The sequence below is a fragment of the Phycodurus eques genome, chromosome 12 (genome assembly GCF_024500275.1).
Source record: "Phycodurus eques isolate BA_2022a chromosome 12, UOR_Pequ_1.1, whole genome shotgun sequence".
In the NCBI taxonomy this organism is placed as follows: Eukaryota; Metazoa; Chordata; class Actinopteri; order Syngnathiformes; family Syngnathidae; genus Phycodurus; species Phycodurus eques.
The window spans coordinates 80900-97902 of record NC_084536.1 but is presented as its reverse complement, the minus strand read 5'-3'; the positions used below and the strand labels follow the sequence as shown (position 1 = coordinate 97902).

General features: G+C 44.3%; 1 protein-coding gene across 3 annotated transcripts in view; it reads left to right on the top strand.

The window, feature by feature from the left end:
* The window catches only part of ttn.1 (titin, tandem duplicate 1), a 192266-nt gene that overhangs the window by 107752 nt on the left and 67511 nt on the right, over positions 1 to 17003 (top strand). For all 3 annotated transcript variants that reach the window (XM_061692804.1, XM_061692802.1, XM_061692803.1), the window contains 27 exons: positions 759 to 1058; positions 1167 to 1272; positions 1391 to 1587; positions 1679 to 1987; positions 2076 to 2354; positions 3069 to 3368; positions 3446 to 3748; positions 3916 to 4112; positions 4192 to 4375; positions 8957 to 9259; positions 10396 to 10695; positions 11065 to 11183; positions 11310 to 11487; positions 11577 to 11861; positions 11994 to 12287; positions 12381 to 12680; positions 12772 to 12953; positions 13093 to 13222; positions 13299 to 13489; positions 13595 to 14024; positions 14193 to 14498; positions 14578 to 14759; positions 14860 to 14989; positions 15091 to 15242; positions 15416 to 15563; positions 15633 to 15798; positions 15882 to 16033. In XM_061692804.1, coding sequence (XP_061548788.1) covers positions 759 to 1058; positions 1167 to 1272; positions 1391 to 1587; positions 1679 to 1987; positions 2076 to 2354; positions 3069 to 3368; positions 3446 to 3748; positions 3916 to 4112; positions 4192 to 4375; positions 8957 to 9259; positions 10396 to 10695; positions 11065 to 11183; positions 11310 to 11487; positions 11577 to 11861; positions 11994 to 12287; positions 12381 to 12680; positions 12772 to 12953; positions 13093 to 13222; positions 13299 to 13489; positions 13595 to 14024; positions 14193 to 14498; positions 14578 to 14759; positions 14860 to 14989; positions 15091 to 15242; positions 15416 to 15563; positions 15633 to 15798; positions 15882 to 16033 — 6123 coding nt within the window. The remainder of the gene's footprint in view (positions 1 to 758; positions 1059 to 1166; positions 1273 to 1390; positions 1588 to 1678; positions 1988 to 2075; positions 2355 to 3068; positions 3369 to 3445; positions 3749 to 3915; positions 4113 to 4191; positions 4376 to 8956; positions 9260 to 10395; positions 10696 to 11064; positions 11184 to 11309; positions 11488 to 11576; positions 11862 to 11993; positions 12288 to 12380; positions 12681 to 12771; positions 12954 to 13092; positions 13223 to 13298; positions 13490 to 13594; positions 14025 to 14192; positions 14499 to 14577; positions 14760 to 14859; positions 14990 to 15090; positions 15243 to 15415; positions 15564 to 15632; positions 15799 to 15881; positions 16034 to 17003) is intronic.

Genomic DNA, 17003 nt, shown 5'->3' with positions numbered 1-17003 from the left:
TGTAAATTTAAGGTGCGGAGTCCTCTTATTTATGTCTCTGGCAGGTGTGTCCCCTGATGGTGGTCACATGATGGGTGTTTTTGTTGTTGTTGCCAGGGCTGGCTAGTGAATGATTATTTTGCATACCAACCAATCATTCAACTGCCTGGTGGCAAAATGCCTTGTCAGTGGCCACTTTTCCCATGGAATGCGACAATCTTTGGGGGAGAGATATCGTGACATTGTTTTTGAAGGCATAACCCCCCCCCCCCCCCCCCCCCCCCAAACCACTTAGTTTGGCCTCTCTAGTTTGACATTTATGGATTCTTTAACACCTCTTTCAAAGCAGCGGTCCTCTCTGTCCACAATTTGGATACTGCTGCCCTCTAAGGAATGTCGCTTCTTTTGGAGATGTAAATGACTGCTGATTCAGAAACAGAAGAGGCTTCCCTCCTATGTTGTGCCATGCATTTGTGTAGGGGTTGCTTGGTCTCTCTAATTTAGAGGTGATTGCATACCTCTCTACTGTACTGCATAAACAACATTGCTGAGTTTGCTTTTTGGAATTGCGTCCTTGGGATGAACCAGCTTTTTTGTCTCAGCTGTTGAGTTAAAATAATCTCCGCCTGTATTTCATTCTATGTGTTTTTGGCACTCTTAGATCAATGTACCAATCTGACTCTACTTGAGCATTTTATGAAGTATATTCCTTTGTAAAGATCCATCTCATAGTTGAAAATTAACAGCAGTCTCAACCTCTTCCTGTTCCCATGCGACAGACCCCCCATCTGCACCTCAGTGGCTGGATGTGGCCAACATCACCAAGATCAACGCTGATCTCAAATGGCAGGCGCCCAGCAGTGACGGAGGCTCACCCATCACCAACTATGTGGTGGAGAAGAGGGATGTGCGGCGGAAGGCTTGGCAGACTGTCGACACCACCGTCAAGGAGCTCAAATACACAGTGGCACCGCTCAATGAAGGCTCGCTGTATGTGTTCCGTGTGGCTGCAGAAAATGCAGTAGGCTTGGGCGAGTTCTGCGAGCTGGAGGATGCTGTGCTTGCCAAAGACACATTCAGTTAGTTCTGAGTGATCTCTTGTTTGACACAATTTGTTTGTCATTCAGTCTATCAAAAATGCATGTGCCTTATAAGCAAACACTAACGTCAGTGGAATTTCTCTGCAGCTACTCCTGGACCTCCTTATGCGCTGACCATAGTGGAGGTCACCAAGAGACATGTGGAGTTGAAATGGGAAGCTCCGAAGAGTCACGGTGGAAGACCCATCACCAAGTAAGATCGTAGACCTGTGAAGTGATGTAGATTACACAATACTTTGTAGACTGAAAAATGCCATTCAGTGCAGGGAAATCTTGTTGTCTTGTTGGTAATATTGCTTGCAACCTCTCAGGTATGTGATAGAGAAGAAGGACAAACTGGGAACTCGTTGGTTGAAGTGCTGCAAGACTCCAGACAAACAAACTCAGTTCAAGGTGACTGATGTGGACGAGGGCTCAGAGGTGCAGTTCCAAGTGCGGGCGGAGAACGAGGCTGGAGTTGGAGAACCCAGCGAACCCACTGAGATCCTTACCATCGAGGATCCAACCAGTAAGTCACATTTGGGGTCAATGTATGAGGCTCAGTAGTAGAATCTAGAAGACTAGATATGTTCTGAAACCCAGGTGGCCTTTTTTTTCAGGTGCACCATCTCCTCCCTTGGAGGTGACCGTCCCGGATAGCAGCAGGGAGCACATCAATGTCTCGTGGAAGCCGCCAGCCAAGGATGGCGGTTCCCCAATTACCGGCTACCACGTGGAGGTGGCCGAGGCTCGTCCAGAGCTGAAGTGGCTCAGGGTCAACAATAGACCCATCAAAGACCTTAAGTTTAATATTGATGACGGGATCAAACCAGAGAAGAAGTATGTTATCAGGGTTCGTGCTGTTAACGCCATCGGCGTAAGCAATCCCTCTGAGATGTCTGACAAGGTCTTTACCAAGGATCCAGACTGTAAGTTTTACCAGAGCTTCAGAAGGGCGTGTAACTATATAACTAAAGAGAGTACTCAACTACTATTGTCTGGTCATTTTATCTCAAGGTGCCCCAGCCATGGATATGGACACACAGGATGTGGTGGTGATCGAGGGAGAGAAGCTGCACCTGAAAGTTCCATACAAGGGCATTCCGACGCCACAGATGGTGTGGCAGAAGGACACGGTGGAATGCAAGAAAGACGAGCGGCTCTCCACGACAGTGGAGATGAACAGTGCTCACCTGGAGCTGCTCAGATGCACACATTCTGATGCCGGCGTCTATGCCATCACCCTCAAAAACAGCCTGGGGACCGCCAGTGGAAGCATCAATGTCAAAGTTATCGGTATGTTGCTGTGTCTATTTTACTTCATAAGACTTATAATACATTTTATTTTGGGCGCCTTCCATTGATACTCGAGCTCACGTTACAGAATTAAAAGAACAATATAATACTGGAGATACAAAAAGGACCAATCTCACACAAATTTAAGATAGTTATAACCAAACCAAATGAATACACCAATTTAAAAAGGTTTGTTTTAAGTAATGATTTGAATGTGGTAAGAGAGTCTGAATTTTTAATGTCAGGCGGGAGTGTGTTCCAAAGGTGGGGAGCTAAGTCGCTGAAGGCTCTCAACACCGCCGTGGTGATCAGATGGTGGGAGGTAGAAGGTGAACAGATGAAAACGGATGGGTCTCTTCATGTGGAGGAGGTTGGTGAGATACTGAGGGATCAGGTTTTGAATGGATTTGGAACACAGGAACAGGATCTTATATAGGAAGCAGCCAGTGACATTCCTGTCTACGGGGTGTGACGTGACTTGTGTGAGGGGATCTTATGAGAATGCGAGTGGCATTTTCTGACCAATTACAAATGCGGTAAGCCAATAAATTGCGGTAATCAAGATGGGATGTGAGAAGAGTATGAATAAGAATGGAAGTATCATTAGTGGAGAGGGAGAGGACACTTGAGGAATTAACTTTTTCCAATTGGAGAATCGTGTTTGGCCATGAATGCCATTCTGATATGCGTCTGTCTCTTCATGATCTCGTACAGGGCTCCCTGGTCAGTGTAAAGACATCCGATCCAGTGATGCCACAAAGAACTCCTGCAAGATCAGCTGGGAAGCACCCACGAATGATGGCGGCACACCGGTTGTTAGTTATACGCTGGAGCGTCGCGAGGCCTCCAAGAAGACCTACATGCCTGTCATGTCAGGAGAGAATGTTCTAGACTGCATGGTCAAAGATCTGTATGTTAACTGTGAGTACTACTTCCGGGTCAAGGCTGTCAACAAGGTGGGCGCTGGAGTATATCTGGAGTTGCGAAACCCTGTCATCACAGAGGAGCTCAAGCGTAAGTTAATCTCCTGGCAGTCTACTTGGTTGATGATGGATGTGCAAAGTAGAATTAAAGAGTCATACACTTTACAGAGAAACCAGATCCACCGATCCTAGTGGAGGCCCAAGAGCCAACATCCAAATCCATCACCATCACTTGGAAAGCTCCCGATTACGATGGTGGCTGCCCCATTGAAGGCTACATCGTGGAGAAGATTGAGAAGGATGGCGACCGCTATGAGAGGGTTACCCCAAGCTTGGTCCCTGGTCTCTCATATGTGGTGACAGGTCTAAAGGAGGAAATGGAATATCAGTTCAGGGTCCGAGCCGAGAACGCCGCTGGAATCAGTGAACCGTCTCGAAGCACGCAACCCATCAGGGCTGTTGACCCCGTTGGTATGACAGACAGTTTCACAAACAGTTCCACTTTTACTTGATGTATGTGTCGGATGTTTGTACAGAGTGATTGGATCACCGTGTTATATTACAACTAAATTTTTCATAATGGCTGCAGGAGACTTTAGTTTTAGATTAGTACGTGATATTCCCTTGTGCTTTTTCAGAAAAACCTACGGTCACCCTGCATGCCTATGTGCAGTCTGGTTTGTGCATTAAGAAGGGTGAAGAGATTCGCATCGATGCGAACATCTCAGGCTCGCCTTACCCCAAAGTCACCTGGATGAGGAACAATGAAGATGTCACCAAAGAGCCCACCAAGAAGGTAGTACCACTGGTTAAGAAGAAGAAGACCAAGGCTGAGGTTGGTTTTGTAACAGCAGTAAATTATGTTTAAACCACTGTCTGTGGGGTATTCAGGGTTGGATTTTTCCATCTCCCAGCTTTTCGAACCCAAGGAAGAGTTTGTGACGCCACTGCGTGAGCGCCTCGGTTTGGACCAGACAAGGAAGGGTCACTCCGCACTGATGATCCGAGAGGCGATCAGAGCAGACCACGGCTACTTCACCATCCAGGTGGAGAACACTCACGGCATTGCCACCGCCTCCTGTGTCGTCAACGTCCTTGGTAAGTTTTACCTTTGACACTATACCATACCTTTTACTTTTGACTGTCAACGTGGTAAATGTCATCTCAAAAATGGGAAAAAAAAAAAAGGTTTCGAGATGGCATTTACCACGTTGACTACAGGGCTCTGGAATGCAACCGTGCAACCTCATTTCTCAGCGGTGTGTCTAAAAAAATGTCACAACAGTGCACTCCAGCCATTCGAGGGGGGAAAAAAAATCTCTGTGACATCGTAGTCTAAACCAATCAGATAGTGAAGGGCGGCACCCGACTTTGATTGCCTGTGGTCCAGATATTAATTTACGTCTGCGTGTGTGTACGTTTGAAATGTGCTGCAGTCAGATGGAGAGCGCTGCTTAGCGCAGTCAAAGCTAAGTTTTCCGATGGGTAACCTTTAGCTGTACAATTAAAGAAAGTTGAGCGGTAAAAATTTAATTAGTTCCAAAACCTAATGCCACAGCGACGGTGTGGGAACATTTTGGATTCAAGCCAGATGAACCCGCCAACATCAAGGACCTGGTGTCGAATTTGTATGAAGTCACAACAAAATCTGGCGACGCAACAAAACAAAACCCAACCATCCCATCCATTTCCTGTCAGCTTGCAATTAAAGTGGCACTAAACCGGCCCCAAAAATAGTATGTAAATTTGGCACATCACAGAGAAAAGTAATGTTAACAAGACTGCAAAAAAATGTATGAATAAAAAAAATAATAAATGCTCGGTATATAAAATCAGGTTTCAAAACTTGAATAATATGGACCACCGCTCAGCTCACAGAGGCTGTGGGCGTGTCGAATGGATGCGCCAGAAGGAATCAAACATACTGAGGGAGTGATTTATTTACAATGTAAAATCACGTTAGGAGGCTCAACTTCAAAATTGGATAGATATTGTGGACTATACTCATAAAACTAAGCACACAAGTCAACTTACCCTCATTGTCGGTGACAATGTCACAGCTGGACACGGCACCTGACGACAGCGGCACGGTAAGAGGAAGCCCGGGTAGTTAGACAGTTGGCACTGCCCCATTAACTAGTATCAAGTTACCCACCAAGCCAGGTTGTCTCTGGTGAAGGTTTACAAAACAATCCGTCGTAAAATGCGCATTGCATCGTCGACCGGTGGTGTTGATGTTTAGCTCGCCATCTGCGTGTCTTTAAAAAGTCAATCCATCGCTTTTTTTATTTTCTCATTTTTTGGGAGCTTAAAAAACATCACCGAGCCGTTCTGTAAATTGAGGCATCCATGAAAGGTGCATTTTTGGGGTGTAGCCATCGTTATCATCCATTGGTGTATGAATGTGTGTGTGAATGGGTGAATGTGAGGCTTTGTAAAGCACTTTGTGCACTGTTATAGGATAGATAAAGCGCTGTATAAGTGCAGGCCATTTACCATTTACAAACTGCAAGCTGGAGTGGAAAATGGGCCTTGTTATGGAAGCTAAGCACAGCTAACTCACAACAGAAGGAGCCAAACGAAATTATGTCCTTACATAGTGGGGGAGGGAACTTTGGCTAGAAAGTATACGCCCCAGCTGTGTTTTAGCCCTGCCCACAAAATCAAGAAACTTCAAATGGTGAAAAAGATGCTTAAGCTATAGCTCAACAATTCAGCACGATATTGTTATGTCTTACCATGTTTTCAGCACTCATCTTGAAACATAATGTGTTTAGATATCTGTTTAGAGCCACTTTAAGGTAGCTTTTGCTCAACAATGCAAATATGGACATTGACAGTGTGCAGATCTTTTCCAAAAAAAATTCAATATCTTGGAAAAGTTTATTTTCATTATTGCATTCAATAAGTTTAACTTTCATAGATTATACATTCAGGGCCCCCAATTTAATCAATTTCAAGAATGTGTTTATTTTTACATTATTTGGGCTTCCAGCTCATAAAATCCACAAAATCAGGAATTCAAAAAATTAGAATACTGTGCAGAAATCAGCCCAAATTATGCAGACCATAAATGTTTTAAAGTGAGTGTCAGACACTAATCATCTACTAAACTGAACGCACCTGCACAGGTTTCCCCAGGTCTCATTAAATTGCTTCAATTTGGTTCAATTGTCTCAGTTGGGTTCAATATGGGAAAGACTGCAGACTTGACAACTGGCCAGAAGACCATCATTGATACCCTCCATAGGCTGAGTAAGCCACAAAAGTTCATAGCTAAGGAGGCTGGCTGTTCACATAGTGCTGTGTCGAAGCATATCAATGGAAAGTCTAGTGGAAGGACAAAATGTGGCAGAAGATGCACCAGGAAAAGAGATGACGGTGGGCTTCATCAGATTATCAAAAAGAGAAGATTCAAGAATCTAGCAGAGATCCAGAAAGAGTGGAATGAGGAGCGAGTCACAGCTTCAAAAACCACCACATTCAGACGCATCCGGTGTCTGGTTCCTCTGGTCAAGCCACTTCTTAGCCTGAGCCAACGTAGGAAGCGTCTCAACTGGGTCAAGGAGAAGAAGGACCGGACTGTTGGCCAGTCGTCTGAGGTCCTCTTTTCTGATGAGAGTAAAGTGTGCCTTTCATTCGGGAATCAAAGTCCAAGGGTTTGGTGGAAGACGGGTGAAGATCAGAACCAAAGCTGCTTGAGGTCCAGTGTGAAATATCCACAGTCAGTCATGATTTGAGGTGCAATGTCTAGTGCAGGTGTTGGTAACTCTGCTTTTTTAAATCCAAGGTCACTGCGACAATGTACCAGAATGTTTTAGAGCACTTGATGATTCCTTCTGCTGAGGATCTGTATGGAGATGGAGATTTCACCTTCCAGCAGGACCTGGCCCCTGCCCATACTGCCAGAAGCACCAAAACCTGGTTCGATGCCCATGCCATCACACTGCTTGACTGGCCAGCCAACTCGGACCCGGATCTAAACCCCATTGAGAATCTATGGGGTATTATCAAGAGGAAAATGAGGGGCACCAGACCCAAAAACAAAGAAGAACTGACAGCAAGCATCAAGGAAATCTGGGCTTCCATAACTCACAGGCGATGCCATAGGCTAATTGCCTCAATGCCACGGTGCATTTTGGCAGTGATTAACGCAAATATTGAAGATTGACACATTATTTTGAAAGTACCATATTTTGATTGATTTAATGTGACCCTAATATATTTTCTTTTTTTCTCCAAAAACTGAGAAGTATATGGTGATTTCTTCAGTATTAAATTTTTTTGAATTCCTGATTTTGTGGGTTTTATGAGCTGGAAGCCCAAATGATGTAAAAATTAACAAATAAATACTTGAAATTGTTTAAATTGTGGGCCCTGAATCTATAATCTATGCAAGTTTAACTTTTTGAATGGAATTATGGAAATAAATAAACTTTTCCATGATATGAAACTTTTTTCGAACGGGTCTATATATTGCACACGCTCACATATACAGTATAGCGTTATTCGCTTTACAACAAAAGAAATGCAGTCATTCAACATGTTGAAAAAAGCTGTGTTTAAGAAATGTTGTAGACTTTTGGCATTATGAATCTTGACGCTAAACGGGTTGCTTTGATCTACTTCTGTAAATTGACTGTCTGTTGTACTAGAGCGGCTCCAACTACCGGAGACAAATTCCTTGTGTGTTTTGGACATACTAGGCAAATAAAGATGATTCTGATTCTGATTCTGATTCTTATTGTGCTGTTATTAATGTTGTTACTTTGCATTGTTTTCTTAACCAACTAGGAACTTGATTGGCCATATATTTGCCTGTTAAGGTATTAACGACTATACCTCTGTGCCAAATGTTTAATATTTGTTTACATGCAATTTGTTTAAGTGCAATTTTTGTAGAGAGCCTATGTCTCTTTTATTTATATATTTTGAATCTCCTCTAATATATTTTTTATTGTTCTAGATGTCAATAACAGTTTTTTAATATTCTTGGCAATGAAAAGTTAATTGCTCTTAAAAAGGATGTAGTTGAATAATTATGCTCCAATATCATTGCATCAGCAGCATAAAAAAAACTACATCAACAATACTATAGTTTCTGGGAAAATATATCATCCTAAAAACTGTGTTATAGTGACAGGACTAGGTGAGCGGCCTAGGCCCATCAGATTTAAATGGGAAGTAGCTGTGGATGATAAGATGAAAAGAACAATTGACAACTTATTCGTGAAGAATGTTAATTTAAGGCCTGATTCGTCCGAAAGTCATAAACAACTATGACATGGAGCACTTTAAGCACCAACACGTTTCAGTAAGTTATTGTATCTGTCTTATGGAATTGTGCTTCAAATAAAGAACGTAATGTTGACCACCTTGTTAGTTAATCATTACCCACTCAATAGTGCCTAAAAAGACAGGCAGCTATCTTTTTTTAAAAAAAGAGTGACCCTTTAAAACTGCTGTGTTGAATGCTATACAGTCAGTCGAAAATGTGGGTTCACCTAACTTTTGTGCTGGTGCACTGAAGAAAAAAAGTTGGTGCAACCACTGCAAAACGTTAGTCTAGAGCCCTGGACCAGTTTTTGGTTCTGGCACTGGTTCAGACCGGACTGAAATGAAAACAGTCATCTTGGAATTTTTTGTTAGTTCTAACATCTGGAATCTTTTGTGCTACAGACAAACCCGGTCCGCCTATCAACTTTACCTTTGATGACATCAGGAACACCTCAGTGGTGTGCAACTGGGAGTCTCCTGAAGATGATGGCGGCAGTGAGATTCTGAACTATATCCTGGAGAAAAAAGATAACAAGAAAGATGACATTGGCTGGATCACCATTACCTCCACCTTGAAGGGTACCAGCTTCCCCGTCACCAAGCTGATCGAAGGGAAGGAGTACATCTTCAGAGTTACTGCCGAGAACAAATTTGGATGCGGACCGCCATTCATCTCTGAAGCACTGGTGGCCAAGAACCAGTTTGGTGAGCTCATTAAATACGACTTTTAAAAGATAATCAAAGCTTTCATTAGCAACGTGACCAGATTTCCCAACAATGACAGTCTGTCAAAATGCAGAGTCTAGTTGGAATGGCTATGATTTGCTGGCAACCATTTCAGGGTGTACCCCGCCTCTCGGCCAAAGTTAGCTGGGATAGGCATCAGCACACCCGCAACCCTAGTGAGGATAAATGGTACAGAGAATAGATGGATGGTTGGAATAGCCACTTCAACCTGAGTACAACACACAAAGAATTTAAAAAATCAGATGATGAGTTCTGGAAAAATGTAGTTTTTTGTGTCTGAAAAAATGGCCTTTTGGGGGATGATATGATATATCGCCTCGAGGAAATCTGGTCCAAAAGGCCGTAACATTAGAGTAAAACAGTATAACTTATTTCTCAATGTATCTCCTTAGGGTCAGGATTAGGTTTTGTTTTTAGGGTTTCGTTTTGTCTGTTACTCGCGGAACCCCTTCTCCGACTAGCTGACACATTTCGGTTAAATATATCCACTAATAAAGTCACACGGGCCAAAATTCCAAGGGAGAGGTTCTTCAAGTCGACGTGTCAAAATTACCGTGACGTTTCAAATTGTTTCTTGCCGTAAAAACTCAACTTCAATAGCACAAATGGAAACTTATTCTGTGAGAAGAGCATTGTGGGCAGGGGAATAGGTCATGTGTTTTAGTAATAAATAGTTTTTTCTTCAATTTATTTACGATAGAGGATTTTAGAGGCCAGCGATTGGCTGGCGACTAGTTCAGGGTGTACCCCGCCTCTTGCCCAAAGATAGCTGGGATAGGCTCCAGCCCGCCCACAACCCTAGTGAGGATAAGTGGTACAGAAAATGGATGGATGGATAGATGGATTTCAGAGGCCTTTAAAGTGTTCATTCCATATATTTTTTTTAATTCCACAAAAGTCGCAGCCACTTGTCACACAGCTACTTTTAATATTTACAATAGAAAGTCAACATATATTGAATGAACAAAAACAAACAAGCTGATTTACTAGTATAGAATCATAAAAATTGATGATGAACTTTTACCTAGTTAAGAAATTATACCAATTGATCATACCAGATCTTTAGTCTAACTCTGGCACCACTTTCCCATCAGATTCTCCTGATGCACCCAACACCCCGAGAGTTCACGAAGTGACGGCAAGCTCTGCACACATCTCTTGGCATGAGCCAAAGGACAACGGCAGTCCCATTCTGGGCTACTGGATTGAGAGGAAGGAAGTGAACAGCAAACATTGGACTCGTGTCAACCGCGTTCTCCTCAACTCTCTAGAGGTGAAAGCTTGCGGGCTGATGGAAGGACTAACATACATCTTCAGGGTGTGTGCCGAGAACCTGGCGGGGCCCGGACCTTTCAGTGAGCCCACGGATCGCATTGTTGCTATGGATGCCATCCGTAAGTAACCCAACCATGGGAGTAGCAGCCACCCGCAACTAACCCCATATCCATAGCCCTGTTATGGATTGTTTGTGAATCATAACATTTTTGATGTACCAGAAAATATTGTTTTTGTTTTACAGGGAGTGAGAGTTATAAGATCGTAAATTTAGGTTCGATGCCAGCAGCACAAAATTTAATTAAGCCCTTATTAGCAGTAAAACCATATTCAACATACTTTGTAGCTGTAAACCATGTATTCCAAATTCCTTGTGTGTTTTGGACATACTTAGCAAATAAAGATGATTCTGATTCTGATTCTGATTCATTATCTCCTGCATGGAAACCACCTGACTGTATTCACCACAATCCCCACTGCCACTACAGTGCCTCCTGGTCCCCCAACACCATGGATCGTGGACACCGGGAAAGACTCGGTCATCGTGGCGTGGAAGCCGCCTTTGTACAACGGAGGAGGGGACATCCTGGGCTACCATGTTGAGAAGGTTATGATCCTGATGTTGCTTTGTTTTACATGTAGCTGCTAATTGACAAACAATGACAGTTAACTATTTTGGGTGATTCCTGACACATGAGCCATTCAACGCTGAAACCTCTCCTTGTGATATCAGGTGGTGGCCGGGGAGAAGAACTGGACTCGCAGCACAGAGTTTCGGTGCAAGGAGCTGACTTACAGCGTCACAGGTCTGACTGAAGGAACCGATTACTACATTAGAATCATTGCCGTCAATGATGCAGGTCCAGGAGCTCCCGGAGTCACAGAACCCGTTACTGTTAGGGAGCCTCAAGGTATATGCACAAGGCAGAGCTTATGTATACCAGTGAGAAATCTGTTTTTCTTCTTAAAAATATAATTTCTCATTTTCTGTGGGCTTCAGAACCTCCCGCTGTTGACTTTGACATCTCTGTGAAGAACGGCGTGATCATCATGGCCGGCGAGTCGCTGAAGCTTCCTGCCATGGTGATTGGCCGGCCACAGCCTGAGGTCAAGTGGGCCAAAGATGATGCTGACATTGATAAGGAGAGAATGATTGTGGAGACGGATGGCAAGAACAGCAGTCTCTTCATCAAGAAGGCAGTAAGGGCAGATCATGGCAAGTACCAGATTTCAGGCACCAACAGCAGCGGGACTAAGGCTGCTGAAACCAAAGTGGATGTCATGGGTTAGTGTCATTCATTTGATGAGAAAATGTCTTTAGAATGCAGCTTGTACTATTTTTTTCTGATGTTTGCCTGACTGCTGGATGTATCTTCCTTATTTACGTATATTCTTTTGGGGGAAAAAAATTGTGCAGACGTCCCCGGGCCTGTCACTGACTTGAAGACTGTGACAGTGACCAAGAAGAACATCACCCTTACCTGGTCTGATCCGCTGGACAACGGTGGCAGTGACATAATTGGCTATGAGGTCCAAAGAAAGGATGCCAAGATGAAGCTCTTCCGCCAACCCATTGAGGTGGCGTCCTGCAAGTGTGGTGTCCAGGGACTGCTGGCAGGCGAGGAGTACGATTTTAGGGTCATTGCCCGAAATAAGTATGGAGATGGAACTCCAGCGGACCTTGGGCCCATTCTAGCTGAAGATGCCAAAGGTGCTGCCGAATTTTCCATGTTGAGGCAAATGAAACGACTTACAACAACTCTATAATTATGACGGAAACTCCTATTCTGACGTCTCCCTACAGGTACACCGTCTGCTCCTGAGAAGCTGCACTACACTGACAGAAGCAAGAACACCGTCACGCTGGCCTGGCAGCCACCACGCAGTGACGGTGGCAGCCCCATCATCGGTTACTACGTGGAGAAGATGCGATCTGACAGCAGCGAGTTTGAAGTGGCTAACCGCAAGATCTTTAGAAAGTGCTGTGGTACAATTGAGAACTTGTCAGAGAACCAGGAATACGAGTTCCGAGTCAAAGCTGTGAGTGAAGTCGGGGATGGAGTTCCGTCCAAACCCATCACAGCCAAGATTCAGGATGATGAAAGTACGTCACCAAATCAATTGTGAAACGTTTTGACATTTGAAACGCAACTACTGGTGCAATGAATTAAAAGTGTCACCTTTTTATTTCACAGTTCCACCAATTATTACAATTCTAAAGTACTTCAAGAGTAATGCGATCATTGTGAAGAAAGGCTCTGCCATTGACATTCCAGCTGAGGTAACAGGACTTCCTCTTCCGACAATCACGTGGATGAAGGACAATGAGGTGATGGACAAATGTGACAAAGAGAAGATTACATTGGAAACTGAGGAGGTAAGAAGTGATTCTTTCTATAGGGAAAATTTTGCTCCTTTTTGTACACTTCCGATATTGACTGTAGGATTTTTCATGTTACCTATGGAAGGTGAGTTTACTGACACTGGATGTCGTTTGCCATCTCTTCAATTATTAGGTCAATCGCACGACACTGAGGACAACGATTTCCATGCCAGAAACCATCAGACAGGACAAAGGCAATTACAAACTTCTAGCCGAAAACAGCTATGGCAAATCTCAGCACGTCATCTGCGTGGAAATCCTTGGTACGAACATTTTCAGAGGCAGGAACTGCTTAATGAAGAATGTCACTTGTCTAACCTGATGTCCTCTTGTTTATAGACCACCCTCTTCCCCCAAGGAACATCGTGGTCTCTGACATCAAGGTGGACTCGTGCTACTTGACCTGGGATGCCCCAGAAGACAACGGAGGCAGTGAGATCACCAACTATGTGGTTGAACGCAGGGATGCCAGCAAGAAGAAATCGGACTTTGAGGCAGTGACCTCCAACCTCATTGATCGTCGATATGGGGTGAATTCAGATGCATGCACAGTGACCTGATGGAAGACCGAGCGTAGTAATGTGAGCTCTTCTATTGTACATACACTTACGGTTTGGCATCTGTCCACTTTTTAGGTCTACAAACTGAATTTAAATGGTAACTACCAATTCAGAATCAGGGCGGAGAACAAATATGGTGTCAGTGATGGCTGTGACTCAGAGAAAGTAGAACTGAAGGATCCATTTGGCCTCCCTGGACCGCCACGCAACCCCAAGATCATTGCTGCCACATCAAACACAATGACTCTGACCTGGGATCCTCCGCTAGACAACGGCGGCTCTACCATTCAAGGTTACTGGCTAGAGAAGAGGGAACGTGGAGCTGTGTACTGGGGGCGCGTTAATCGGTGCCCAGTCACCAAACCAGCAGTGAAGGCTCTGCAGTACACTGTACTCAAGCTCATCGAAGGAACAGAATACCAATTTAGGGTGGCGGCAAGCAATGCTGCAGGGGTGGGGCCACCCAGCGAGTCCACAGACTGCCGCTTTGCTGTGGATCCATGCAGTGAGTCATGACCTTTCGCACCCCATTGTTGAATTTTTTTGACTAACTGAAGGTGGAAAGTTATTTAATTTTGTGATTTAGAAACAGGCTGTAGTTTAGGTTAGTTTCCATAGCACTGAAGTTGGATTTGTTCCACACAATGAAATCTTGATCTTTTCTGGTCCTCAGGTCCTCCTACTGCGCCTGGATCCCCTGAGGTCAAAGACAAGACCAAGAACAGCGTCACACTCAGGTGGAGTCCCCCAGACAGGGATGGTGGAAGCCCTGTCAAGGGTTACATCATTGAGGTCCATGAGGAAGGGTCCCCTGATTGGAGAAGGGTGAATCCTGCTGACAAACTCCACCCATCCACTGAGATAATCATCCCTGACCTTAAAGAGGGCAAGAAGTGCAAGTTCAGGATCTATGCTGTGAATGCTGCAGGCAATTCTGAGCCTGCCAAGACTGCTGACATCCAGGTTCAGGACATCCTAGGTGAGGATTGTGTCACTTGTTTTCCCAATTCTATTAACATGCAAAGCTGTTTCAAACCTTCACTGTGTCTGTCCTTTAGTTGAGCCGACAGTGTCTCTGGATGTGAGCGCGCATGACCTGCTGAATTGCAGGGCTGGAACCACCATCAAGATCCTCGCCACCATCACCGGGCGCCCAGTGCCTAAAGTCACCTGGACTTTCGAAGGAAAAGCTGAGACTGAGAAGAAAAATGAACTTCACACACTTCCCATTGACTCAGAGGTAAAATTACACTGACTACAGAGTAATTTTGTTTATGAACACAAGCAAAATCGGAAGTAATAGGCATTGCGAGCCTGTGATTGAAAATTCCTCACTGTAGATTCACTCCACCGACTCGACCTCCCTGGTCATCATTCCTGAGAGCAAAATGAACCATGGTGGCCGCTACATCATCAATGCAGAGAGCCCCGCCGGACACAAAGTAGTCAAAGTGCGAGTCAACGTTCTCGGTGTGTAATATAAGTCACTCAAGTAATATTACATTTTCACTATTAAACCACACTTTCTAACTTAAAATGTCATGAAATGTCATTGTTCAATGGGACTATAGACCTTCCAGGACCTCCTCGAGACCTGAAAGTGAGCGATATGACCAGAGGTACTTGCCGACTCACCTGGAAACCTCCAGAGAGTGATGGAGGAGAGAGGGTGAAGAGCTACTTCATTGAGAAGAAGACTGTGGTGGGCAAAGCCTGGACCAAGGTGAGGCACATCTAAAGTAACAGTGTGTGTTATCTTGTCTTATCTTAACTATAAGGAATGAGTGGTGAATTGGCTCTTTTTACGGACCCTGATGCAGAATCTAAAAAAACCTTGAGAAAACAACACAAACTGAGCTCATCTCAATTTCTTCTACCCTGATCGCATCCACTCAGGTGAATCCATCCTGTGCTGCGCAGTCTCTGGTGGTTCCAGACTTGATTGAAGGTGAAGATTACCTGTTCCGCATCCGTGCCGAGAATCGATTTGGTTTGGGGCCATATGTGGAAACCACTGAGGGAACCGTAGCCAGAGATCCCATCCGTGCGTCAGCACTCTGTTTAAGCCGCTGCTATATGGATTTGCATTTGAATTTGTTGCCTGTGCTTTCAGATCCTCCAGATCCTCCAACCAGGCTTAAGATCGAGGGTGTGAGGAAGGGCACAGTGACCCTCACATGGAAGGCTCCCAAAAATGATGGTGGATCACCTGTCACTCACTATAGTGTTGACCTGCTCTGCTGGGATGTCAGCGGCACGCAGAAAGAGTCCTGGAGGAGGTAAACTTTCATATTAAAACCCAATACAGCTGTCTGTTGGATATGTAGAAGGCACAATTTTAAACTTTCACTACTGACTGCAGGTGTAACAGGAGAGACATTGATATCACATGCTTTAAGGTGGAGGACCTGACTGAGGGAGATGAGTATGAGTTCAGAGTGGTTGCTTACAACCAGGCTGGACCCAGCCGACCATCTTCCACTGCTGGGCCCATTCTCATTCAGGAGCAGACCTGTAAGAACATTGAGCAGTGGAAAAGTTCATTTTGCATGTCTAATCGGCAATGTAGTTGACAAATACAAAAACTCTGCTGTAAATTATATTATACTACTATATATTATTATACACACCTACAGGTGTGTTAGAAATTGAAGAACTGTTCCCACAAACTTTAGGAGCATGGAATTGTCCAAAACGATGGCTCCTTAGTTCCAGTGAAAGGAACGCTAAAGGATTCAGCATACCAATAGCTTTTGAAGGACTCATTGCTCCCAACTTTGTAAGAACAGTTTGGGGATGTCCCCTTCCTATTCCAACATGACTGTGCACCAAGGCACAAGTCAAGGTCCATAAAGTGTAGGAACCTGTATTTTAAAATCTCCTAACTTCCGTGGTTCCAAGCGTGCTCGTTTTCGTGAAAGAACTTCGTTCACAACAATGTATAAAAAAAACAACCAATTTATTCCTGACAGAGGAGTCTATACATTTTGCAGAGCTCTGGGTTCGTAACTACCCTATCTTATCCTTAGCAGATACAGTAGTAGAACTAAAACTATCTGACTCTACCCCAGACCTATACAATGTTTCAAACAGGCCGGTATGGAATCGCTGTCGTCTGATTGGTCCGTAATCTGACGTCATCGTTGTTCGGCCGAATGATGACTATCTGATCTGGCTCCAGACGCCGCCTGCAGATGTCTCCTGCATTCAATGTTTATAGTGGCTCCCCGCACTTCCTTTCTTCCTTGACATCTGTCTCCAAATACCCCCTGATGGGGGCCAAATACCCCCCGATGGGGGCCTTACTGCAATATACTCCTATACTCCAATACACATTCTCTTCCAAACTAGTTAGAATTACATATTAGAATATAAAGTATTCTATATTCCCTTCAAAAGACATGGATGAGAGACTTTGGTGTGAATAAACTATACTGGCCTGCACAGAGTCCTGACCTGAATCCGATAGAACACCTTTAGAATG